Raw genomic sequence first — 25,429 nt, 5'->3', positions numbered from 1 at the left:
GCTGTGATCTCTGGGCTGTAGGGGCTCATCTCAGACTGGGAGCCCAGCTGTGATCTCTGGGCTGTAGGGGCTCATCTCAGACTGGGAGCCCAGCAGTGATCTCTGGGCTGTAGGGGCTCATCTCAGACTGGGAGCCCAGCTGTGATCTCTGGGCTGTAGGGGCTCATCTCAGACTGGGAGCCCAGCTGTGATCTCTGGGCTGTAGGGCTCATCTCAGACTGGGAGCCCAGCTGTGATCTCTGGGCTGTAGGGGCTCATCTCAGACTGGGAGCCCAGCTGTGATCTCTGGGCTGTAGGGGCTCATCTCAGACTGGGAGCCCAGCTGTGATCGCTGGGCTGTAGGGGCTCATCTCAGACTGGGAGCCCAGCTGTGATCTCTGGGCTGTAGGGGCTCATCTCAGACTGGGAGCCCAGCTGTGATCTCTGGGCTGTAGGGGCTCATCTCAGACTGGGAGCCCAGCTGTGATCTCTGGGCTGTAGGGCTCATCTCAGATCTTGGAGATCTTTGTGTGGAAATAGGAGCCATAAGAACCTCTTCCTCTTTCTCCTCTTGGGTCTCTGCAGTTCCACTGTCCTGCTCCATGATGTGACACACACTCCCGGAATTGGGACTCGGAGTTTGGGAGGGCTGTGGTGAAACCTTTTCCCGGCCCTTGACTCCTGTCCTGCGCTCCCTGGCCTGGGATAGTGTTTACCTCCCAACACAGAGACGGGCCTTGTTCTTGCCCCTCATGGGAAGCTCAAACATCCCAAATATCCCAAAACTTTCCTCTGGTTTTGGGTGAAAAAACTGCTCCTACAGTGGCCCAGAGCAGGTAAGATCCAGATGAGTCGTCTTTCAGCAGTGTGCTGCTCTCTGCTGGGGTCTGTGTGTCAGGGCTATACAGTATAACAGGGCTGTGTATCAGGACTGTATCAGGATTATGTAACAGGTTTGTATATCAGGGCTGTGTATAAGAGATATACAGTGTATCATTGACTGTATAGCAGGGCTGTGTGTAAGGGCTGGTCTCCTGGATTTGACTGTAACTTAATTCAGCCTTTGACAGAAGGTAGACTATTTAGTTAGAACTATTACATTGTTTAAGATCTAGACACCAGGAATGGGAAGGTCTGCTGTACATGCTGTGTAATAGAGTCAGGGCTCCCTCTACTGGCTTAACATCCACAGTGAATCCTGTGTCCTGTACTTTCTGTGAGTACTGACTGAGCATTCCCTCGGCACAACACTAAGCATAAAACAGAGCAGACACAAACACAGCATTGCTGCACCTGGTAAAGTTAAGGCCTTTCTTTCTGCATATTACAGGATCAGACACAGGCACTCAAACAGAGTGCTAGTGTTTGAGAAAAGCCACTCAGCCAGCTGTTCCTAAATCTCACTGTGCCACTGACACCAGCCAGCCTCAGGACAGGACAGCTACGATACTGCAGATCAGAGTCAGCAGAATCACAGCACAGGACCCACAGTGACACTCACAGATACTCAACACTCACTGGACACACACATAACACACACTGGACAATACTACCTCACCCACTGGAAACACACAACACACACTGGACAATACAACCTCACCCACTAGACACACAAACTCAACTGCTACAGGACCCTAAAAAGACCAGACAAACTAGCTAAGTAACTGACCAGGGAGAGAGAGACTCACTGCAAGAAATACACCACAATCAGACACACAAGCCAGAGAGTGTGAGGGACAGAGAGAGTGTGATGTTCTGTGATGAGTGTGATGTGCTGTGATGAGTGTGATGAGAGAGAGTGTGATGTGAAAAATGTGATGTGTCTGTATAATAAATGTTTGTAGATGCTGTGTTAATTGTACATGCTTTGGCAACACTGAAATTCATTGGTCATGCAAATAAAGCTTGAATTGAATCGAGGGTGGGAGGCTCTTTTAAACTGTGAAACAGGTGTCTGTTACAATCACAACAGCAACAAGCAGACAGCGGCCACTCCGGTTGCGCCCACCCGGATGGAGGCGGTTGCCCCTGGTGACGCCGTGTCCTCTTGTCCACACAGAGGGGGCGGGTGGATGGGAAGGGGCTGGAGCCGAACCGGCGTTGTCAAGGAAACGTGCAGTTATGGTATCCCGTGGTAAACTTTTTAGCAGGCCCACGGTGACACGTCCACACAGGAAGCCCATGCCCTTCACAGCTCCTGCAGGCTGCGTGCTGCCGTAATAACACGACACGCAGCGCCTATGCCTCCGGTGAGAGGAACACTCTCGTCCAGCACAACACGGAAAGAAGGGCGAGGAAGCTGGAGGAGAGGATCCTTGAGAACCTCAGAGGAAGCATGAAGATCGACGCAGCTAGCTGTGGTTCCTCCACAGCACTGGAGAGCTGGAAAACAGGAGACAACCCAGGAACAATCTTTAACTGTCAAATGGTCTTTAAATGGTTGTTCTGCCCACGAGCAGGTGACGCGCACAGGCCCCTCCCCTCCCCTGGCCTGCCCCCGCCCACGAGCCGTCAGCTGCTCGCGCTGCGGTCAGGTGACGCCGAGCCCTGTCATATGACCCCGCGCCTCTGGCTGGGGGCTGCAGATTGAAAATGGCAGCTGGCTCTGCGAGTGTCCTTCTCCTCTTGCTGCTGGTCACCGGGACTCGGGGGTTCCCTGCCCGCTCGCCGAGACACGACCCCCCGGGCTGCGGCTACCAGGTGATGATGGGAGAGAGGGGAGCTCCGCCGCCGCGCTTCGCGAGATGAAGGCTGTCCTTTCTCGTACGGTGTTTGCGCCGGGAACTGATTACATGAAGAGTAAAACGCAAACGATTAGTGATTCTTAAGTTAACGACGGGTTACGGCTCTCGGTGTGATCGGAACGGGCGCCGTGTGTAGTTTGTTGTTGTTACGGTGCTGCTCAGAGAGGGGGGTGAATCTGGAAACGAGGGGCGCAGGTGCAGTGGGGACCCCAGTTTTCTGCCCAGAGCCCTGGTGAGCTGGGAGCTCAGAGAGGTAGGGGGTGAATCTGGCCTGTGTTGGGGGTAACCCTGGTGTCCCTCTGCTCTGTGTGCAGTCCTGCCCTGCTACCCGGCCCTCCATGCTGAACGTGCACCTGGTGCCCCACACGCACGATGACGTGGGCTGGCTCAAGACCGTGGACCAGTACTACTACGGAGGTGAGGGGCCGGCCCTGCCGGTGGGGGGGGGTGCCGGTGCGGAGCGCTGGGGTCCGTTCCGGCTCTTGCCTGGGCTGGGGGCTCTCTCTCCGCTGCTCGCCCGTGCGTGTCAACACCATAAAAGGAGTCCCTGCGCTGGCGGGTTCGAGCCTGGGCAGGGGTGTGATCGCAGCTCAGACAGTGCGGCTGCAGTCTGTTGCCCCACTCTGAGCTGCGAGATAAGAGCAGAGATAGGAGGACAGATAGGAGCTCCAGTTCCTCTTCTCTGTGGGTGTTGGGACTGCAAATTTAACGTAACTCAGCCCAGCATTTAACTGTATCATAATCATTTTCTGCTGTAGCAGATGATGTGAATACCATACATGAATCCCAAAACCCAGGTAGCACATAGGGCATGGGATGTTCATGTATTTTGTGTATAGAAGGATTTATGGAGAGCTTTTACTTATTTTCATATTGTATTTTAACTGGTCCTCAGATCAATTTTTTAAGATGGAACGGAAGGAAGAAAAGTGGAGAGAGAACTGCTCATCAGCCCCAGCCCAGTTTCTGATGGGTTATGTGTCTCTGGCCCGTCTGGGTCAAACGCGATCTCTAGGCGCTGAATCTCCCCTGAGCGCAGGAGAATGGGGGGGCTCTGTGGGGTTGGGAGGACTGTGCCCAGTAGTGAGGGGCCTGGGGCCCCTGCTGGATGCTATAGGCGAATTCGGAGGGATTTCTCGTTACGCTAAGGGTGGTGGGTGACTGGAGTAAGTTGCCCGGCCACTCCGATGGGTGCAGGCGCGGGTCAGTAACCTGTGGTCCTCTCTCGCGCCCAGCGCGGAACGACATCCAGCACGCCGGCGTGCAGTACATCCTGGACTCGGTGATCGAGCAGCTGCTCGCCGACGCCCGGCGCCGCTTCATCTACGTGGAGACGGCCTTCTTCTACCGCTGGTGGAGAGAGCAGGGCGCCCAGATGCGTGCCACGGTGACGCAGCTCGTGCAGCAGGGTGAGGGAGCGCAGCGGTCTGAGTGTGGCCCTGCGCCAGCCCGAGAGCGCAGCGGTCCGAGTGTGGCCCTGCGCCGGCGTGAGAGAGAGTGAGCGAGCGCAGCGGTCCGAGTGTGGCCCTGCGCCGGCGTGAGAGAGAGAGTGAGCGGGCGCAGCGGTCCGAGTGTGGCCCTGCGCCGGCGTGAGAGAGAGAGTGAGCGGGCGCAGCGGTCCGAGTGTGGCCCTGCGCCGGCGTGAGAGAGAGAGTGAGCGGGCGCAGCGGTCCGAGTGTGGCCCTGCGCCGGCGTGAGAGAGAGAGTGAGCGGGCGCAGCGGTCCGAGTGTGGCCCTGCGCCGGCGTGAGAGAGAGAGTGAGCGGGCGCAGCGGTCCGAGTGTGGCCCTGCGCCGGCGTGAGAGAGAGAGTGAGCGGGCGCAGCGGTCCGAGTGTGGCCCTGCGCCGGCGTGAGAGAGAGAGTGAGCGGGCGCAGCGGTCCGAGTGTGGCCCTGCGCCGGCGTGAGAGAGAGAGTGAGCGAGCGCAGCGGTCCGAGTGTGGCCCTGCGCCGGCGTGAGAGAGAGAGAGAGTGAGCGAGCGCAGCGGTCCAAGTGTGGCCCTGCGCCGGCGTGAGAGAGAGAGTGAGCGAGTGCAGCGGTCCGAGTGTGGCCCTGCGCCGGCGTGAGAGAGAGAGTGAGCGAGTGCAGCGGTCCGAGTGTGGCCCTGCGCCGGCGTGAGAGAGAGAGTGAGCGAGTGCAGTGGTCTGAGTGTGGCCCTGTGTCTGTGTGCAGGCCGACTGGAGTTCGTGAACGGGGGCTGGTGCATGAACGACGAGGCCTCGACACACTACAATGCCATCATTGACCAGATGACCCTGGGCCTGCGCTTCCTGAACGACACCTTCGGCCCGTGCGGGCGCCCGCGTGTAGCCTGGCACATCGACCCCTTCGGGCACTCCCGGGAGCAGGCCTCGCTGTTCGCACAGGTACCGGGCGGGGCCCCCTGAGCCCCTGACGCACCCACCTTCTGCTCTCGCTGTCCCCTTCCCTCTGTAATCCAGTGTGCTTGTCCCCCTCCCTCTCCCAGATGGGGTTTGATGGGTTTTTCTTCGGCCGGCTGGACTACCAGGACAAGCGCAGGCGGATGAGGGACAAAGAGATGGAGCTGCTGTGGAGGGCGAGCGAGAGCCTGGAGCCGCCTGGTGCCGACCTCTTCACAGGTACCGGGCCTTCACCTTTCACCTTTCACCTTTCACCTCTGGGTGTGCTCTGACCCCGCTTTTAATTTCATATAGATTCTTTGTATAATAGGTTTTATGTTCTGTCATATGTTTGATGCTATTTTTAAAGCAAGGCAGCTTTAAGAATAGGATATAACTGTAGCAAGTATCTCAAACGGTTTCCTGTGACAGACAACACCTCAGTGAAATCTAACCATCAGCTCCTTTTATGAAGACTAACTTCCTCTCTTTGCTTCTCTGAGTTTGCTTTCTGCTTGACAAAGCAGTATAAAATATGGTTCTTTCTAAATGGCTCTTTAGTCGAGAACAGGACTGTCCTGGGCTCTGCTCTTCGTGTATGTCAGTAAAGGGTAGATCACTTCCTCAATCGAGTCCTGATCTCCAGTGCATGTATCCCTAACACCTAACACCTCTCTCTGGGGGTGCTCTGCCCCTGCCCCCCTCCTCTCCAGGTGTGCTGCCCAATGGCTATAACCCACCCGCTGGGTTCTGCTGGGACCAGTCCTGTTCTGACCCGCCTATCCAGGATGACCCACAGCTGGAAGACTACAACGTGGACATAGTGGTGAAGGACTTCCTGGATGTGGCTCGCAACCAGGCCAGTACTGCCGCAGTCCGATGGACCCCTGTGGGATACACTCATGAGTTCTGAGGCCGCTGCCATTCGATGATGCAGTAAGAAGTGTGTATTGTTGGATGCATCGGGACAGGTGAAACTGTGCTGGCAGTCGGCACTGCCGCCTCGCAGCCCCTGGGTTCTGGGCTACATTCTGGATTGGGATGCCTTCTGTGTGAGGTTTGCATGTTCTCTATGCGTCTTTAGGGGCTTTCTCTGGCTGCTCCAGTTTCCTCCAGGTGACAAGCTGGCTGAGTTAACTGGGGTCTCTGAACTGCCCCTGGTGTGCCCTGTGCAGGACTGGCATCTCGTCTGGTGGAGGCGGTGTTGTCTTGCCTTGGGCTCTGGACAGCTTGGCTTTCAGGGATCTGCAGCTTTCTGGTCTTGAATCGATTTCATATCACTCAAGAGATCACCTAACCCCCCCCCAGCTGTCCTCCCAGCGCCGGTCTGCCAGGAGTTAGATACAGATCTCGGATAAAGTCGCACCTGTACGCTGACACACACAATCACACACGCTCCCTGTCCAGTCTGCGTGACTCTCTCTTGTGTCTCAGGCTGAGATGTACAAGACCAACCACATCATCATGACGATGGGCTCGGACTTCCAGTACGAGAACGCCAACCTCTGGTACAAGAACCTGGACAAGCTGATCCGCTACGTCAACGTGCAGGTCAGCCACTGGGGGGCAGTGTGTGCTTGAACTCATCTCTGACTCCGTTCCTGTACCCATAGTCCAGCCTGGGTCTTCCCTGTGACCTCCATCCCCCCACACTTGTGGGTGCTTCACTGTTTATTAGCACTTAGACAATTGGTTATCGATCAGCATGCATTCACTGATTGCTCCATGTTTGATTACTGGTGAATATCTCACTTGTTGGTCTGGCAACATCAGTGCCAGTTATAACAGGCTGGGCAGATTAGTGGAAATAAGTAGCAAAACAACTGGGGCAAATCAACTGGGACTTGCATATCCTCTACAAACAGAGAATTGTAATAAAGGCCGAGAGCATTATGGTGAGTGTGTCTCACCCCCTCCATAGTGAATTCACACTGTTTCCCTAGGTGTAATGGAACTAGACTTGGGGCATCTGTCGTCCCCGCTGAAGTATGTCTCAAATAGTGTAGAGCAATTCTCTTGTCTCCTGCGGCACTATTGTACTTGTCTTGTTGGATGGGACTGTGCTGGAGGGTGATTGGCTCTCCTGACTCCTGCCCTGTGTGTGACCTGCAGCAGTCCGTGGGCAGCAACGTCAACGTCCTCTACTCCACCCCCTCCTGCTACCTGCAGGAGCTGCACCGGGCCAACCTCAGCTGGTGAGTGCGTCCGCGTGCCCGCCCCACTCCCCGCGCCTCGGCCGGGTGAGGGGACACCCGCTCACGGCCTGTCACCCCCGCAGGTCGGTGAAGAGGGACGACTTCTTCCCCTACGCCGACGGGGCGTACAACTTCTGGACGGGGTATTTCACCAGCCGGCCGGCCCTCAAGCGCTACGAGCGACTGAGCAATAACGTCCTGCAGGTCGGCACGCACGCACGCGCACACGCACGCCGGTGAACGCACGTGCAGGGATCTGGGGGTCTGGTGACGTGACGCTGTGTGTTTCAGGCTTGCAATCAGCTGGAGGTCCTGGGGGGTCCGTTGTCGCGCAAGGGTCCTTACGGCGACGGCGACAGCAACGCGCTCAGTGAGTCATCGCACGAGGGGGGGGGGGGGTGTGTGGGTGTGTGTGTACGTCTCCGAGATGGGTGTGCTCTGTGTGGTAATTGGCTGCCTCCTGCTTGATCCCGAGTGTTGATTGGCAGGGGAGGCGATGGCCGTGGCCCAGCACCACGACGCCGTGTCGGGGACGGAGAAGCAGCACGTCGCCAACGACTATGCCCGCAGACTGGCCATGGGCTGGGCTCGCTGCCAGGTAGCCTGTCTCTCTCCGTCTCTGTCCCCACGTGACTGAATAAGAGTGTTGCCAATGTAGATACAATTAACACAACATCAACAGACACTTACAGTTCAAATCACTGTCTGTTCCTCAGGCTGGGACAGGAGATCACACGCTGTATTATTATTATTTTTATTATTACACCCTCTGGACAGCCAGGTCTGCCTGTGTTCAGTATCTATGGCCAGCTTGTGGTCACTGTGCCTGTACTTCGTCAGAGTCTTTTTCTCTTTGCTGTTTCTTGCCCTGGTCGGTTACTCAGCTAGTGTGTATTCTCTGTTTAAGGTCCTGTAGTATTCCAGTGTTGCTTGGTTTGTGTTGTGATTTGGGTTTGAGCTGTGCTGTCTTGAGGCTGGTTGGGGCCAGTGAGCTTCAGAACCAGCTGACTCTGGGGGCTCTCCTCTGGGCTCAGCAGGGCCTTGTGGTGGAAGGAGTTCTGGTCACTGTTTCTCAGGTGTAACCAGTATTTGATTGCTGTCTGCTCTCTGTTTCAGGTGCTGGTCAGTAACTCTCTCTCCGCCCTGAGTCGGTCAGTCACCCCTCGTTTCTACTGCGAGAATCTCAACATCAGCGTGTGTGCTGCCTCCGAGATCAACTCGCAGGTAACCCAGGCTGTGGTAGAGTTCCAGCCCACAGGATACTTCGTGCATCATGGCCATGTAAACAGACTGTCCCTCCCCTCTCTCTCTCCACTCTTGTCTGTCCCAGTTCTCCGTCACCATCTACAATCCCCTGGCTCGCTCCGTCAGCTGGACAGTGCGGCTCCCGGTCAACGGCACCCAGTACAGAGTCACTGACCCTAGGGGCCAGGCTGTGGACACGCAGGTGAGAGTGTGTTTGAGAGACAGTGTCTGGACAGTGGCACTGACTCGCCTCCTCCCGATCAGGGGTGTGTGTGTGTGTGTGTGTCTGGACAGCGGCACTGACTCTCCTCCTTTCGGTCAGGTGGTGCCAGTGTCCCCGTTCACGCGTGCTGTGCGGAGGGACAGGGGGTACGCCGTCAATGAGCTTCTGTTCCAGGTGGGGGCTCCTCCCCTGGGCTTCAGCACCTACTCCGTCTCCCTGCTGCTGGGGAGCAGGCGGCACCCCCACACTCCACGCCCCGGGACCCCTCCCTCCATCCAGAATGAGGTCAGTCTGCCGCCCCGCTGTGTGCTCCTCTCCCTTGTCCGGTAGTGTCTCACCCCTCCTCGCCCCTCTCTCTGCTGCAGTTCATCAAGGTGACCTTCGACCCTCACACCGGCATGCTGAGCAGCATCAGTAACCTGGAGACCAAGCAGACGCTGGAGCTCAGCCAGAGCTTCTACTGGTCTGTCTGTCTTACCTGCCTGCCTGCCTGTCTCTCTGGAGCTCAGCCAGGGCTTCTACTGGTCTGTCTGTCTCTCTGGAGCTCAGCCAGGGCTTCTTCTGGTCTGTGTGTCTGATCTGCCTGTCTCTCTGGAGCTCATCCAGGGCTTCTACTGGTCTGTCTGTCTTACCTACCCGTCTGTCTGTCTCTCTGGAGCTCAGCCAGGGCTTCTAATGGTCTGTCTGTCTCTCTGGAGCTCAGCCAGGGCTTCTTCTGGTCTGTGTGTCTTACCTACCTGTCTGTCTCTCTGGAGCTCAGCCAGGGCTTCTACTGGTCTGTCTGTCTGTCTGTCTCTCTGGAGTTCAGCCAAGGCTTCTACTGGTCTGTCTGTCTGTCTGTCTCTCTGGAGTTCAGCCAAGGCTTCTACTGGTCTGTCTGTCTGTCTGTCTGACCTGCCTGTCTGTCTCTCTGGAGCTCAGGCAGGGCTTCTACTGGTCTGACCTGTCTGACCTGTCTCTCTGGAGCTCAGCCAGGGCTTCTACTGGTCTGTCTGTCTGTCTGACCTGCCTGCCTGTCTGTCTGCAGGTACAATGCGAGCTCTGGGAATGAAGACAGCCCCCAGACCTCAGGTGCCTACATATTCAGACCCAACTCCTCCACACCTTTCCCCCTCTGCCACAGGGCACGGGCGCACACTCTGCAGGTAGGACCCGCGTGAACCGTACTCGTTCTGCGGGGCGTGACCCCCACAGACTGTACACATCACGCACACAGCTGCGCCGTCAGTATTGGCGTTGCAGAGCCAGGGGCAGACACGGCCTCCTGCCCTGTGCGCCGGCGCTCCTCAGTCTAGTCGATTCCGAGTGTAAGAGCTGTCCAGCTGGAGCCGTGTGGCTCTGTGCTGCCCCCTCCTGAGCTCGGGGGGCCTTGTTGCTTGCTGGGGGCTGCTGGGACGGGCTAGCCATCCCGCTGCTCTGGGTGCACCGTCTGACTGAGCCACTGCACCTGCTCGTCACATGAGCAGACATCGCTCAGTCAGGCCTGGGAGCAAGGTGCACACGTGGGCTGTGATGTTGGGGGGCCGAATGCCGTCCTGTGCGGGCTGTTCACTGCCTCCTCTGCTCCAGACCCCCCTGCTGACGGAGGTGTACCAGGAGTTCAGCCCCTGGGTGTCCCAGGTGGTGCGGCTGTCCCGCGGGCAGAGGCAGCTGGAGCTGGAGTGGACTGTGGGGCCCATCCCTGTGGAGTGAGTCTCCTCCGCCCTCCTCGCTCTCTCTGTCTGTCCTCTTCCTCTTCCTCCTCCGTCTCTCATCCTCCTTGACCCTCCTCTCTCACAGGGACGGCCTGGGGAAAGAGGTGATCACGCGATTCGACTCCCACATGAACACCTCTGGGCTCTTCTACACCGACTCCAATGGCCGGGAGATCCTGGAGCGCAGGTGAGCCGCTGGGCCAGGCCGGACTGGGCCGGTGCACCCTGGGCGAGCGGGCTTGGCCCTCGTGGGGACTGCGATGGATTGTGTGCGCCCCCTGGTGGACAGCAGTGAATTCGTGCCCTCGGCAGCAGAGCAGTCTCTTCATTCCTGGTGTTTCCTGATTTCTGCTTGCGGGCTTCCTCTGTGTTAACGCTCCTGATGTTGTTGCAGGAGGGATTTCCGCCCCACGTGGGACCTGAAACAGACTGAGCCAGTAGCTGGAAACTACTACCCTGTCAACACCCGCATCTACATGAAGGTCATCTGCCTGCCTGCTGTTAGCCTGTCTCTCTCTCTCAATTCAATTCAATTCAGTTTCAATTCAAGGTGCTTTATTAGCATGACCGATGGGTACAATCAGTGTTGCCAAAGCAAATAAAAATAATAAAATTAACATGGAACAAAACACAAAATAAAAGTAAAATAAAATCTACAGACATTTACAACAGAGACATGTCATAAAATATGTACATATACTGTAAACATATTGAGCATTATTGGGAGACAGGCTCACTGTTCCTCAGGCTGTGACAGGAGATCACGTACGGGGCTGCCAGTTCAACGGAGTTCCCTCCCTCTTTCTCTCTCTCGTGTCCTCACCCTGTCTCTCTCACTCTGTCTGCCTCTCTCTGGCTCAACCTCGTCCTCTGTGCCTGCCTGTCTCTCTCTCTCTGCAGGACAAGCAGTCCCAGCTGACCGTGCTGACTGATCGATCCCTAGGGGGCAGCAGTATCCGTGACGGCTCTCTGGAGCTCATGGTGAGGCTACCCCCTCCCACCTCCTGTCTCTCTCCGCACTGTCCCCCTCTCGCTCTATAGACACCTCTCTCTGTGTGTATGAACCCCTCCGTCTCTCGCAGCTGCACAGGCGCTTGCTGTACGATGATTTCCGGGGTGTGGGGGAGCCCCTCTCGGAGCCGGGCGATTATTACGACGGACTGGTGGTGAGAGGGAAGCTGCTGGTGTCCCTGACCCCCCCTGGGACTGCGGCCGACACCCACCGCCCTGAAGCAGAGAGACAGGCCCTGCAGCCCCTGTTATCACTGCAGCCCGGGGAGAGCGAGACAGGCACCCTGCTTGAGGTGAGACGGGGGGAGGGGGAGAGAGAGAGACGGGCACCCTGCTTGAGGTGAGACGGGGGGAGGGGGAGAGAGAGAGACGGGCACCCTGCTTGAGGTGAGACGGGGAGGGGGAGAGAGAGAGAGACGGGCACCCTGCTTGAGGTGAGACGGGGGGAGGGGGAGAGAGAGAGACGGGCACCCTGCTTGAGGTGAGACGGGGGGAGGGGGAGAGAGAGAGACGGGCACCCTGCTTGAGGTGAGACGGGGGGAGGGGGAGAGAGAGAGAGACGGGCACCCTGCTTGAGGTGAGACGAGGGGGAGAGAGAGAGAGAGAGACGGGCACCCTGCTTGAGGTGAGACGGGGGGAGGGGGAGAGAGAGAGAGACGGGCACCCTGCTTGAGGTGAGACGGGGGGAGAGGGGGAGAGACAGGCACCCTGCTTGAGGTGAGACGGGGAGGGGGAGAGACAGAGGGAGACAGGCACCCTGCTTGAGGTGAGACAGGGGGAGGGGGAGAGAGAGAGACGGGCACCGTGCTTGAGGTGAGACGGGGAGGTGGAGAGAGAGAGACGGGCACCGTGCTTGAGGTGAGACAGGGGGAGGTGGAGAGAGAGAGACGGGCACAGTGCTTGAGGTGAGACAGGGGGAGGTGGAGAGAGACAGGCACCCTGCTTGAGGTGAGACGGGGGGAGGGGGAGAGAGAGAGACGGGCACCCTGCTTGAGGTGAGACGGGGGGAGGGGGAGAGAGAGAGACGGGCACCCTGCTTGAGGTGAGACGGGGGGAGGGGGAGAGAGAGAGAGACGGGCACCCTGCTTGAGGTGAGACGGGGGGAGAGGGGGAGAGACAGGCACCCTGCTTGAGGTGAGACGGGGAGGGGGAGAGACAGAGGGAGACAGGCACCCTGCTTGAGGTGAGACGGGGAGGGGGAGAGACAGAGGGAGACAGGCACCCTGCTTGAGGTGAGACGGGGGGGGGGGAGGGGGAGAGACAGAGGGAGACAGGCACCGTGCTTGAGGTGAGACAGGGGGAGGGGGAGAGAGAGAGACGGGCACCGTGCTTGAGGTGAGACAGGGGGAGGTGGAGAGAGACGGGCACCGTGCTTGAGGTGAGACAGGGGGAGGGGGAGAGAGAGAGACAGGCACCCTGCTTGAGGTGAGACAGGGGGAGGGGGAGAGAGAGAGACGGGCACCCTGCTTGAGGTGAGACAGGGGGAGGGGGAGAGAGACGGGCACCCTGCTTGAGGTGAGACAGGGGGAGGGGGAGAGACAGAGAGACGGGCACCCTGCTTGAGGTGAGACAGGGGGAGGGGGAGAGACAGAGAGACGGGCACCCTGCTTGAGGTGAGACGGGGGGGGGGAGGGGGAGAGACAGAGAGACGGGCACCCTGCTTGAGGTGAGACGGAGGGGGGGAGGGGGAGAGACAGAGAGAGACAGGCACCCTGCTTGAGGTGAGACGGGGAGAGGGGGAGAGAGACGGGCACCCTGCTTGAGGTGAGACAGGCACCCTGCTTGAGGTGAGAGAAGGGGGGTGACGGAGTGAAAAAGAGTGCAGTTCGTCTTGGCGGTCTTGTACACCTTGTCACTGTACGGCAATGTTTTCTAGCAGAAGGGTCTGATTTTTTTGTATGTTTTTACATTTTCTGTTAAACTCTCCCCTCAGTTCTCAGGGCTTCAAGCTGAGCTGCCCCCTGCTGTCCACCTGCTGACAGTGTCCCAGTGGGACAGCGACTCCGTACTGGTCAGGCTGGAGCACCAGTTTGAGAAGGGAGACAGCCAGACCCACTCCCAGCCCGTCACTGTGGACCTGCAGGTAAGTGCCCCGCTGCTGTGCGGGTGGAGTTTGTGAGCATGCAGGCTGTAGCTCGGAGCTGTGGTCTTGCAGCGGAGAGCAGGTGCTAATTCTTTGTGCCAGCCGGAGGCTCTGTGTGCAGGACCGGGGGCTGGAGGGAAAGTCCTCCTGTACCCCGCCCTCTCGGGAGTGGTTGGGATTGCGGCCGGGATCCCTTCTGGATCGAGGCAGGACTTGGGGAAGCAGCAGGGTCATCGCTCACAGGAGGGAGGGAATGGGATTCTGAACCAGGACGGTCATGGCTAATCTGATCCCCGACTCCCTCGCTCTCTCCCGCCAGAAACTCTTCTCCACGCTGGAGGTGGTGGGCGTGTCCGAGATGAGCCTGGCAGCCAATCAGTGGAAAGAGGATGTGAGACGTCTGGACTGGCGGGGTGACGCAGGTGGGCCAATCTCCCGTTCTGTACTGCACAACGCAGCCTAGCAGCAGCTACGCATTCGAAGTATGTGATTGGCCTTTGCAAGTCATGTGCTTAGTACTGAAGCTGTGATTGGTTGGCTCTTTCAGAGTGGGAGCCCCTGCATGGCAGGCCTGGAGACCCCTCAGTGGCAGTGGTCAAGCTTCAGCCAATGGAGATCCGGACCTTCCTGCTGAGAGTTAGACTGCGATAGCCGATTGCTGGAGATCAATAACCACTAATCAATCTGTGAAGACAAATCCCTCCTTGTTCACTCCAGTTCTGTCTCTCCTTAGCCGAGAGCTCCTGCACTGGGTACCAGGGGTGATTTTGATTATCTGTCTCTTAGACCAATGTGCCTTTTTTATATTACAAAGCCAGAGAGAAAAATCTCACAACTGGTGTTGTTGCTGTAAAACAGGCTGGGAATAAGATTGCTCTGAGCAAACAAAATAAAGATTCAGTTTCTTACAGGTGTGTGTGTCATACTAGCGCTGTGGAGGGACGGACAAACACAGCTCAGTGTGTAAGAGAGAACAGGTGAACACGCACAAACACACAGTGTGTGTTGTAGCAGCGCTGTGGAGGGACAGAGGCAGATCAGTGTGGAAGAGTGCGCGCACACTGTGTATTTGTGTTGTACCAGCGCTGTGGAGGGACAGACAGACACATCGGCGTGTAAGAGACGGTATTGTTACAGCACTGAGAGTAGAGAAAGACTGAGGGAGTGATGGGCACAGCTAGCGGAGACTTGCACAAAGCACACTAGGTGCCTGGAGCACACGTGTGTAAGCTGCTCCCTGCAGCCTCGCGGAGAGGCAGAATCGGCCTGAACAAGAGCAGGGGACTCGGAGAGACCGCTGGCCTGGCATTCTGAGCTCAGGCAGTGTGTGGCAGGAGGGCGTTCGCGTGGCCCTGACACCCCGAAGGACAGCATACGAGAGGTCACGAGGCTCCTCCTGGTCGCTTGGGGGTGATGAGCTGACTGCTCAGAGGGCATATATAGATATTTGCACGTTTTAAGTTGCACATTCTTACGACCGAGACGTTCAATCAAAAAGCTGGTGCCTGCCAGCAGGAATGAAGAGGGGGAGGGAGCCGAGGGCACAAGCTCCGCCGCTGTAGGGCGGATATAGCGCCAACCAGCTGTTCCCTGGTCTCGGGACCTCAGACAGAGACGGACACGGAGGAAGTAGCACAGTCTTTATTGAGCTCACTTACAGTTAAAAACTGAGGCTTCACTCCCACACAAAGCTGCACCTCTCAAGGTCACTGCCCCCTGCAGCTGTTAATTAGTTAATTAGGTGGTGTCAGTCCGTGGACTGGGCTGACTGGTCACCCCTCCCTCCTGGGGCTGGCCCTCGGACTTCTCCCCGGCCGCGCTCTGCCCCTGCTGGCCGTCGTGGGAATAGCAGCACTGCTCCCCTTGCGTGCAGGTGCCCTGGGACAAGGCGAGAGGGAGGGATGAGAGGAGTGGGAGTGGGGTCCTCACCTGGCGGAACCTCTTCAGGGCTGGTGTGAGAGTGGGTGTGGGAGTGGGGTCCTCACCTGGCGGAACCTCTTGCAGGGGAAGCTCTTCAGGGCTGGTGTGAGAGTGGGTGTGGGAGTGGGAGTGGGGTCCTCACCTGGCGGAACCTCTTGCAGGGGAAGTTCTTCAGGGCTGGTGTGAGAGTGGGTGTGGGAGTGGGAGTGGGGTCCTCACCTGGCGGAACCTCTTGCAGGGGAAGCTCTTCAGGGCTGGTGTGAGAGTGGGTGTGGGAGTGGGAGTGGGGTCCTCACCTGGCGGAACCTTTTCAGGGCTGGTGTGAGAGTGGGAGTGGGAGTGGGGTCCTCACCTGGCGGAACCTCTTGCAGGGGAAGCTCTTCAGGGCTGGTGTGAGAGTGGGTGTGGGAGTGGGAGTGGGGTCCTCACCTGGCGGAACCTCTTGCAGGGGAAGCTCTTCAGGGCTGGTGTGAGAGTGGGAGTGGGAGTGGGGTTCTCACCTGGCGGAACCTCTTGCAGGGGAAGCTCTTCAGGGCTGGTGTGAGAGTGGGTGTGGGAGTGGGGTCCTCACCTGGCGGAACCTCTTGCAGGGGAAGCTCTTCAGGGCTGGTGTGAGAGTGGGTGTGGGAGTGGGAGTGGGGTCCTCACCTGGCGGAACCTCTTGCAGGGGAAGCTCTTCAGGGCGGGTGTCTCTGCACTGCGGTTCTTCCTCTTGTTCTGTAGCTGCTTCCTGCGCTGCTCCAGAGCTTCTGACAGCCCCCCCCTGAGGGACAGGCAGACCGAGGGTCAGGGACAGAGAGACGGGACAAGGACAAAGAGACGGCTCAGAGCAGGACAGGGGGAGACGGGACAGAGAGGGACAATCAGACTGCAGGGTGAGGCTGAGTAGGAAACAACTGAGAAACAGAACTAACAGCTTGACTGTCCTGTCAGCACCTCCCAGACTCATCCAGCCTTGGGCTGAACCAGAGCGCATCGGGCGGTCTCTCTGACCCACGTGACCCTCTCTCTAATTGACTACAGCCTTGTGTCCCCCACGGTGATTGGCTGCTCACCCTGCCTTGGCCCGGGCCTTAGGCCCCCAGTTGGCCTGGGGGTTCTCCTGGAATCGGGTCAGGTGACGGCGGCGAGACTGGGGGTTCGCATCCTCCCGCACGGTGAAGCAGGCCTGCAGACTGGGACAGGAGAGGCAGGTCAGCGAGTGAGAGGGGAGTGAGGCAGGGCGCGGAGAGAGAGGGGAGTGAGGCAGGGCGGGGAGTGAGAGAGGGGAGTGAGGCAGGGCGCGGAGAGAGAGGGGAGTGAGGCAGGGCGTGGAGAGAGAGGGAAGTGAGGCAGGGCGGTTAGTGAGAGAGGGGAGTGAGGCAGGGCGGGGAGTCAGAGGGGAGTGAGGCAGGGCGGGGAGTGAAGGCAGGTCGCGGAAAGAGAGGGGAGTGAGGCAGGGCGGGGAGTCAGAGGGGAGTGAGGCAGGGCGAGAAGAGAGAGAGGGGAGTGAGGCAGGGCGCGGAGAGAGAGGGGAGTGAGGCAGGGCGCGGAGTCAGAGGGGAGTGAGGCAGGGCGAGAAGAGAGAGAGGGGAGTGAGGCAGGGCGGGGAGAGAGAGGGGAGTGAGGCAGGGCGGGGAGTCAGAGGGGAGTGAGGCAGGGCGAGAAGAGAGAGAGGGGAGTGAGGCAGGGCGGGGAGTCAGAGGGGAGAGAGGCAGGGCGAGGAGAGAGAGAGGGGAGTGAGGCAGGGCGAGGAGAGAGAGAGGGGAGTGAGGCAGGGCGGGGAGTGAGGCAGGGCGGGGAGAGAGAGAGGAGTGAGGCAGGGCGGGGAGAGAGAGAGGGGAGTGAGGCAGGGCGGGGAGTCAGAGGGGAGAGAGGCGGGGAGAGAGAGAGGGGAGTGAGGCAGGGCGCGGAGAGAGAGGGGAGTGAGGCAGGGCGGGGAGAGAGAGAGGGGAGTGAGGCAGGGCGGGGAGTCAGAGGGGAGTGAGGCAGGGCGTGGAGTCAGAGGGGAGTGAGGCAGGGCGGGGAGTGAGTCAGGGCGGGGAGTGAGAGAGGGGAGTGAGTCAGGGCGGGGAGTGAGAGAGGGGAGTGAGGCAGGGCGGGGAGTGAGAGAGGGGAGTGAGGCAGGGCGGGGAGTCAGAGGGGAGTGAGGCAGGGCGGGGAGTGAGGCAGGGCGGGGAGTCAGAGGGGAGTGAGGCAGGGCGGGGAGTGAGGCAGGGCGGGGAGAGAGAGGGGAGTGAGGCAGGGCGGGGAGTCAGAGGGGAGAGAGGCAGGGCGGGGAGAGAGAGGGGAGAGAGGGGAGTGAGGCAGGGCGCGGAGAGAGAGAGGGGAGTGAGGCAGGGCGCGGAGAGAGAGAGGGGAGTGAGGCAGGGCGGGGAGAGAGAGAGGGGAGTGAGGCAGGGCGGGGAGTCAGGCAGGGCGGGGAGTCAGGCAGGGCGGGGAGTGAGAGAGGGGAGTGAGGCAGGGCGGGGAGTCAGAGGGGAGTGAGGCAGGGCGGGGAGAGAGGCAGGGCGGGGAGAGAGAGGGGAGTGAGGCAGGGCGGGGAGAGAGAGGGGAGTGAGGCAGGGCGGGGAGTGAGGCAGGGCGGGGAGTGAGGCAGGGCGGGGAGTCAGAGGGGAGTGAGGCAGGGCGAGGAGAGAGAGGGGAGTGAGGCAGGGCGGGGAGTGAGGCAGGGTGATCCTCAGTCCAGCACGCTGGACAGTCAGTCTGAACTCACACTGGCGCAGTGGACAGGATGTGGAAGGCGGGGCTCGTCTCCGACAGCTTCTCTCTCTTCACTGGGTTCATCTTCTCCTGCAGCACACAGAGCAGACACTGCTGTTACTGGGGCCGCATGTGTCAATACACCACACCACAATACACACTGTACACTACACAATACACACCGTACACCACACACTATAATACACACTGTATGCTACACACTACACATTGTATACTGCACACCCTGTACATGTACTACACACTGTATACTCGATAATGCACACTGTATACTGCACACACTGTATACTTGATAATGCACACTACACACTGTACACACAATAATGCACACTGTATACACAATAATGCACATGCTACACACTGTACACACTGCACACTGTCCAGACTCTAGACCGTACACACCACACACTACACACTTTCTACATGACTCAAACTCATTGGATATACTTTCTAATATAGTGCACAATACACACACACTATATGCCACACTTGTGAGCACTGTGCAGATACTGTACTATGCAGACACCCTCCCTCCCTTGCTCGCACCCAGCATCTCATGATGTCCCAGAGTGCACTGGCAGGGGCGTCAGTCTTCAGAGCATTCTTGCAGGCGTGAGACAGCGACACCCTGTGTCCAGCGTGGAGTAGTGCCGACCTGAGAGACGGGGAGAGAGGTCAGTGTTCAGCACCCTGAGGAAGGTACTGTACCCTGAGAGCATGGGCTGGGCAGGACCCACATTACCTGGCCTGCAGCAGTGAAGGGGTGTTGTAGTGTGTGTGTTGTGTTGTTCTACAGTGTGTGTTACCTGGCCTGCAGTAGTGAATGGGTGTTGCAGAGTGTGTGTGTGTTGTGTTGTTCTACAGTGTGTGTTACCTGGCCTGCAGTAGTGAATGGGTGTTGCAGAGTGTGTGTGTGTGTGTGTGTGTGTGTTGTGTTGTTCTGCAGTGTGAGTTACCTGGCCTGCAGCAGTGAAGGGGTGTTGCAGTGCACCGTGCTGCTCAGACTGTCCAAGGTGTAATACAAGGGCACATCTTCCAGCTCCTGAAACACATACAACTGTGTCACTACTACAGCACATAGCGTACTGCCTTGGCACACTGACCTCTGACCTCTATCCAGCACCGCACTGACCTCAGTGATCATGCTCAAAATTCCCTCAATGCGGCGGGACGTCGCAAATCTGGATGGGTTCGCCGACACTGCAGACAGAACCTTCTGGACAAACTCTGGACTGTGGATTGGCTCGGCCCAGATAGGCCCCCCCAGCTAGAGGGAGAGGGGAGAATAAAGACACCTCACAGACGGAACCCCCAGGGACACAGCCACCGTGACTCAAAAAAAATGGAGAGGCGTGCATGCACACAGACACACGCTTGCACACATGCACAGACCTTCACAAACGCTTGCACACAGGCGCACGCCGACACCCTCGCTCGCTCGCTCGCTCGCACACTTACATGATGCTTGTAGCCGCAGTGCTCACAGTTCGGGCCGACAGGAGGCCCTGAGGCAGCAGAGTACTTCATTCTGCGAGAGAGACAGACCGCCCAGTGTCATTAAGAGGATTTATTTTTCTCATTCTGCTAAAGCTGAGCATATTTAGTTTTTCTGGCTCTAGATTTTTACAGTTCAGCAGAAATGTACTTAATTAACCGATTTTTCAGTGTGATGTGTAACTACTGAATTGCAGGGGAGACGGGTATCTTACTGGTTGCCCTGGCTCGTCCTCTTTCCCAGCCTCTGCAGATGGAAGGAACCACAGCCAGTGCAGTTGTACACCAGAGCCTGTTTACTGCAACACATCAACACCATGTCATCCTCATTCGTCACAGAGCCTGTTTACTGCACCACAACACCACGTCATCCTCATTCGTCACAGAGCCTGTTTACTGCACCACAACACCATCCTCATTCGTCACAGAGCCTGTTTACTGCACCACACCACCATCCTCATTCGTCACAGAGCCTGTTTACTGCACCACAACACCACGTCATCCTCATTCGTCACAGAGCCTGTTTACTGCACCACAACACCATCCTCATTCGTCACAGAGCCTGTTCACTGCACCACAACACCATCCTCATTCATCACAGAGCCTGTTCACTGCACCACAACACCATCCTCATTCATCACAGAGCCTGTTTACTGCACCACAACACCACGTCATCCTCATTCGTCACAGAGCCTGTTTACTGCACCACAACACCACGTCATCCTCATTCCTCACAGAGCCTGTTTACTGCACCACAACACCATCCTCATTCCTCACAGAGCCTGTTTACTGCACCACAACACCATCCTCATTCCTCACAGAGCCTGTTTACTGCACCACAACACCATCCTCATTCCTCACAGAGCCTGTTTACTGCACCACACCACCACGTCATCCTCATTCCTCACAGAGCCTGTTTACTGCACCACAACACCATCCTCATTCCTCACAGAGCCTGTTTACTGCACCACAACACCATCCTCATTCCTCACAGAGCCTGTTTACTGCACCACAACACCATCCTCATTCCTCACAGAGCCTGTTCACTGCACCACAACACCATCCTCATTCCTCACAGAGCCTGTTCACTGCACCACAACACCATCCTCATTCCTCACAGAGCCTGTTTACTGCACCACAACACCATCCTCATTCCTCACAGAGCCTGTTTACTGCACCACAACACCATCCTCATTCCTCACAGAGCCTGTTTACTGCACCACAACACCATCCTCATTCCTCACAGAGCCTGTTTACTGCACCACACCACCATCCTCATTCCTCACAGAGCCTGTTCACTGCACCACAACACCTTCCTCATTCCTCACAGAGCCTGTTTACTGCACCACAACACCATCCTCATTCCTCACAGAGCCTGTTTACTGCACCACAACACCACGTCATCCTCATTCGTCACAGAGCCTGTTTACTGCACCACAACACCACGTCATCCTCATTCGTCACAAAGCCTGTTTGCTGCAGCACAGTCTGCGTGTGCGGGGTACCTGGCCGAGCTCTTGACCCTGGCCTGCCCCGTGCGCACCCTGACGAACACTCGGATGTAGAAGTCCACGCTGACGCTCAGCAGGGGCTCAATGAAGCGCTGGTACACTCCGGCCCTCTGGTCCAGGCTGTGCAGGATGATCCGCAGGGCCTGAGGACACATGGATACTGTGACACAACACAGCACAATGCCATGACACACTGTGACACACAGCACATCACTGTGACACACAGCACAATGCTGTGACACACAGCACAATGCTGTGACGCACTGATAAGTGGTACAGTAACACACGCAGCACTGTGACACAGTGGTGCACGTCTGTGAGGCTAACTAATACAGTCAATTAAATCATGCTGTAAGCACAGACAAGACACTTTCCAATTGTCAAGCGCTCTCCCGGTCTCCCTCCCAGCGTCGATCAGCCCATTGCTCACCATCTCATGACAGTACTTGGCCTTGATGGACACAGAGCCGTATTTACTGTAGCAGGTCTCCCCGCAGTTCCCCGCCATCACCGCCATGTCGGTGCAGGTCACGCACAGCAGCCCTGAGAGGGAGAGGGCGACCGGGGTCAGCTTGCCAGCACGGGGCGTGCAAGCTTACTACACAAGCACAGGTCCAGCCTGCAGTGTTTCAGCAGATCAGTCACTAGCACTCTGATGTCAGCACTGCTGACTAGGGAAAGCTTTCAGTCCACCCTGTGCCACAAACACAGAAGGACACTTTCAGCAGGAACTCCAGCCTCTAACATGTGGCTAAACTCCTAAAGCAACTACAGCAGTAAGAATCTCCACAATCCTTAAACACACTGATGATCGTTGCCGTCAGAGGCGATGGTCGTTATTGTGACGTTACTAGTGTTACACTTGTCACCAGTGCAGCAGCGGCCTGATCACCAGTCTGGTCCTGGCAAGATTGGGGGTGACTCCCCTGGCACAGCGATACCAGAGAGCGACCCAGGCCTGGCCCAGTCCCAGAGATGGCCTACATCTGGGTCTGCCCAGGGTCCAGCTGGAATGTAACAGTAAGACGGAGCGACCTCTGACCTCCCTCGCTCACGGCCTGCACGGCAGCATCCAGGAAGGGGGCAGGGCTGCCGTAGGGGTCGAGGTCAATAACATCATAGCGCTCCTTCCGCCCGCGCGCCTCGTACATCAGCATGCTGGGAAAACATGAGAGGACGGTACTGAGTAACACTGTGACAATACAGCAGAACAGAGCTGCAGGAAATACTGTGTAGAGTCACAGTCCGGCCTGTGCTGTACTGTACTGGACTGTGACTCCAAACGATATGTACTGCAGCTCACACAGTAAACACTAACGTACTGGACTGTGACTCTACACAGTAAACACTACAGTACCGGACTGTGACTCTACACAGTATTTACTGCAGCTCACACAGTAAACACTAACGTACTGGACTGTGACTCTACACAGTAAACACTACAGTACCGGACTGTTACTCTACACAGTATTTACTGCAGCTCACACAGTAAACACTAACGTACTGGACTGTGACTCTACACAGTATTTACTTACTCACACAGTACAGTAACAGTGTACAGAACAGTCAAGGTACCTGGCATCGCGGTGGCTGGGCGTCACCAGGTGTGACACACTGTTGTGCAGGGCGTTGCGGGCGATGAGGTCGACAGCACGGGAAGAGCAGTCGTTGGCTGTCACGCTGCGCAACCCTGGCACCTCCAGGGCGAAACGCACTGAGCGCAGGCCGGATGCGGCCAGACCTTCCAAAACCCTGAGGCCATCCTGAGACGAGAGAGATTCTCAGACATGCAGGCAGACAGAATCTCAGACACCACAGGTCTGGCTACAGGCCCCGCCCCACCACTCTCCAGGTCTGGCTACAGGCCCCGCCCCACCACTCTCCAGGTCTGGCTACAGGCCCCGCCCCCTACTATACAGATCTCGCTACAGACCCCGCCCCACCACAGGTCTGGCTACAGGCCCCGCCCCACTACTCTACAGGTCTGGCCACAGGCCCTGTCCTGTTTTGCTGGAGGTCTAGCTACAGGCCCTGCCCCACTACTGGTCCGGCTACAGCCCTCTGAATCTACCTCACAGCACTCCCCCACCACCGCAGTCCTGGCCTCCCCCTGTCCTCCGCTGTCCTCCGCCAGGTGCACGACCACGCGGCTCTCCTCTCCCGGCACCTCCACGCGCACGCCGCGAGCCGACAGCTGCTCCCGCACGAACTCGGTGAGGACCGCACAGCTGGGAGGACAGACAAGACAGGCCGGGGCTCAGCACGCAGACGCGACCGCAGGAGAGAAGGCGATCGGCACCGTCGGCCTGCACTCACGTCAAGTCCCTGTTGAACTCCTGCACAGGGTTGTAGAAAACCTCATTGGCACTGGGGAACAGAATGGAGGCTTTTCCTTCCTTGATGACCGTCTCTCCGGGCAACAGCCCGGGCTCTGTATCCATGGGTGTGTCCTGGGTGGGCGGGGCAGACCCCGGCTCCGTTTTGGCCGTGCCACTGTGGACGGGTGTGGCCCACCTCGAGTGGGCTAGGTCCTTTTCCAGCTCGCTCCCCAGTCCGGCCGGAGAGCGGCCGGCGCCTCCTTGCCCCTCCTCCGGCGGGACTGGCGTGGGCGTGGCTGCTGCCACGGAGGGGCAGTCCGCGGAGCTGTCCAGCGGCGCTGCAGGGGGGACGCCCCGAGCGCCCGGGCGGTCGGACTGAGGGTCCATACTCACCAGCCTCCTCTGGGCAGCGACGGCCGCCGGAGCACAGCGCCTCACTGTGGGCAGACACAGACGCAGACGCAGGGCAGCACAGCACACCAGCCGGGCAGTGCCCACCAGCATGGAGCGGCGCCTGAAATTCACACGGGAGCACGCGTCAGCCCGTCCACCGGAGCGCACGCGCGCCTCTTTTGGGAACACCCCGTGTGAACGCGGCCTCTGGGCCTCCATCAAGAGGAGGGGTCTGCTCCAATTTGACTCCGAGCTGCCCCCAGGCTTGCCCGAGAGTCTGGAGGGCCGCCCGTCACAGGGGAAGGATTCAGACACACAGCCTGGCCCTCGCACGCAGACTTACACAGGGCAGAGCCATGCCTGGGCAGACACGCCCACCAAGAGCAAAATCGGACAGAAGGGAAGAGGTCAGCCACAACCCAACAGCCCAGAGCAGGCCGCCCAGCCCCGCTGGCCTGTCTGACACAGAGCAGCTAGATCACCTGGCTGACGCCTGAAAGAAACCAAGATATCAGCTCCAGAGCACGGGAGGGCAGGCAGTACCACACTCCCACCACCCTTTGGGTAAAGAGATGCCTCCTGCTCTCAGGTTTAAACCCACTTCCTCAAAGGTTCCACTCGTGCCCTCAAAACCACACAGTCCCTGACCCGGGCACACACTGAGAAAGGTGACTCTCGCACGCCAAGGGCTCGCCCCCCTCCCCCACAGTCAGCTACAGTGCAACCCCCCCCCCCCCCCCCCGACACACGCGCAGAGACACAGACACGACACGAACGGCGCGTTTCTGCACAGCAGAATCACCCTGTGCGACACTCACCCCACTCACACAGCAGCAGTCGTGTCGAGTTTCACAGCTACCGGTTTGAAGCGGTCTGTACAAAACTGCTCGTCCCCTCAAAAGATGTCACCAAAGTCCGAGCTTAAGCTCCTTCGGTTTTGAGTCCCGGAGGAAAGACGCAGTAACAACAAGCCGCACGCTCTCACATGGAAGCAGTGGCGTGAAGATTGCAACTACGGAAGCCCACACGGATTAAGAAGCGCGAGAGACGCGATGCTCGTCTTTTGGGGCGCGTCTCGCAGAGCAAACTGGCGAATCGCCTTGATGTTTCACCAGAAAGCTGACTCTGGTTTGCACATTGCCTGTTGTTGTTTTGCATCTTGCCTGTTGTCTCTTTCTTTTCATATACAATTGAATTGTTGTTTTTTTTACTGCTTACCGCCTGAGAGCTAGCTAAATAGCATTTCGTTATATCATATACCTGTATAATGACAATAAACTCGAACTTGATTCCCGGAGCCTAGGTCCTGCCGGCACGAAACTTGAGAAGCCAGAGAAACGCCCCACAAGACTAAGGGAGAACGTGTGAACTCCACACCAAAGGCACCTCAGTCCACCACGAGCTACGACCCCATGTGCCACTATACTGCCCCTTACAACTGATCACTGTTCATGGACTGTACAACACTGTCCAGCTCTTAATGGATGAATGACAGTCACGCACTGTGTAAGTGACACTGACTGAGAGACACAGTACAGTGACACACTACGCTGGCACACT

At 57.9% G+C, this 25,429-nt stretch overlaps 2 protein-coding genes across 2 annotated transcripts; one reads left to right on the top strand and one right to left on the bottom strand.

Annotated features, from left to right (window-relative positions):
• Window positions 1-2,496: 2,496 nt before the first annotated feature.
• Window positions 2,497-14,442, top strand: man2b1 (mannosidase, alpha, class 2B, member 1). The gene is made up of 24 exons (XM_088931514.1): window positions 2,497-2,679; window positions 3,038-3,140; window positions 3,959-4,132; window positions 4,895-5,088; window positions 5,190-5,322; window positions 5,796-5,941; window positions 6,517-6,633; window positions 7,195-7,277; window positions 7,361-7,481; window positions 7,569-7,647; window positions 7,766-7,875; window positions 8,394-8,501; window positions 8,608-8,724; window positions 8,845-9,030; window positions 9,111-9,208; window positions 9,773-9,890; window positions 10,315-10,433; window positions 10,525-10,626; window positions 10,834-10,921; window positions 11,340-11,420; window positions 11,522-11,743; window positions 13,384-13,533; window positions 13,853-13,955; window positions 14,081-14,442. The coding sequence occupies exons 1-24, from the start codon at window positions 2,572-2,574 to the stop codon at window positions 14,182-14,184; spliced, it is 2,964 nt and encodes a 987-aa protein (XP_088787640.1). The 5' UTR covers window positions 2,497-2,571; the 3' UTR covers window positions 14,185-14,442.
• Window positions 14,443-15,162: 720 nt separating this feature from the next.
• trmt1 (tRNA methyltransferase 1) lies at window positions 15,163-24,871 on the bottom strand. The gene is made up of 16 exons (XM_088933051.1): window positions 24,688-24,871; window positions 23,475-23,990; window positions 23,230-23,386; window positions 22,734-22,921; window positions 22,201-22,316; window positions 21,589-21,701; window positions 21,153-21,301; window positions 19,863-19,946; window positions 19,612-19,681; window positions 19,286-19,420; window positions 19,110-19,195; window positions 18,700-18,808; window positions 18,149-18,225; window positions 16,509-16,628; window positions 16,102-16,216; window positions 15,163-15,411 (listed from the first exon to the last, which is right to left on the bottom strand). The coding sequence occupies exons 2-16, from the start codon at window positions 23,978-23,980 to the stop codon at window positions 15,271-15,273; spliced, it is 2,166 nt and encodes a 721-aa protein (XP_088789177.1). The 5' UTR covers window positions 23,981-23,990; window positions 24,688-24,871; the 3' UTR covers window positions 15,163-15,270.
• Window positions 24,872-25,429: the final 558 nt, after the last annotated feature.

Source organism: Atractosteus spatula, chromosome 14, assembly GCF_055471065.1.
Source record: "Atractosteus spatula isolate fAtrSpa1 chromosome 14, fAtrSpa1.hap1, whole genome shotgun sequence".
NCBI lineage: Eukaryota > Metazoa > Chordata > Actinopteri > Semionotiformes > Lepisosteidae > Atractosteus > Atractosteus spatula.
The sequence above is the reverse complement of the archived record's forward strand: the minus strand, read 5'-3'. Positions and strand labels throughout refer to the sequence as shown.

Excerpts from the sequence above, each read along its gene's own strand:
- man2b1 (XM_088931514.1), top strand. The coding sequence starts at position 2,572 with ATGGCAGCTGGCTCTGCGAGTGTCCTTCTCCTCTTGCTGCTGGTCACC. Across the intron at positions 2,680-3,037 it reads CCCCGGGCTGCGGCTACCAG|TCCTGCCCTGCTACCCGGCC; the intron begins GTGATGATGGGA and ends CTCTGTGTGCAG. Across the intron at positions 13,534-13,852 it reads CCGTCACTGTGGACCTGCAG|AAACTCTTCTCCACGCTGGA; the intron begins GTAAGTGCCCCG and ends CTCTCCCGCCAG.
- trmt1 (XM_088933051.1), bottom strand. The coding sequence starts at position 23,980 with ATGCTGGTGGGCACTGCCCGGCTGGTGTGCTGTGCTGCCCTGCGTCTG. Across the intron at positions 19,196-19,285 it reads TTTTGAGCATGATCACTGAG|GAGCTGGAAGATGTGCCCTT; the intron begins GTCAGTGCGGTG and ends TATGTGTTTCAG. Across the intron at positions 18,809-19,109 it reads CCTTCACTGCTGCAGGCCAG|GTCGGCACTACTCCACGCTG; the intron begins GTAACTCACACT and ends CCCGTCTCTCAG.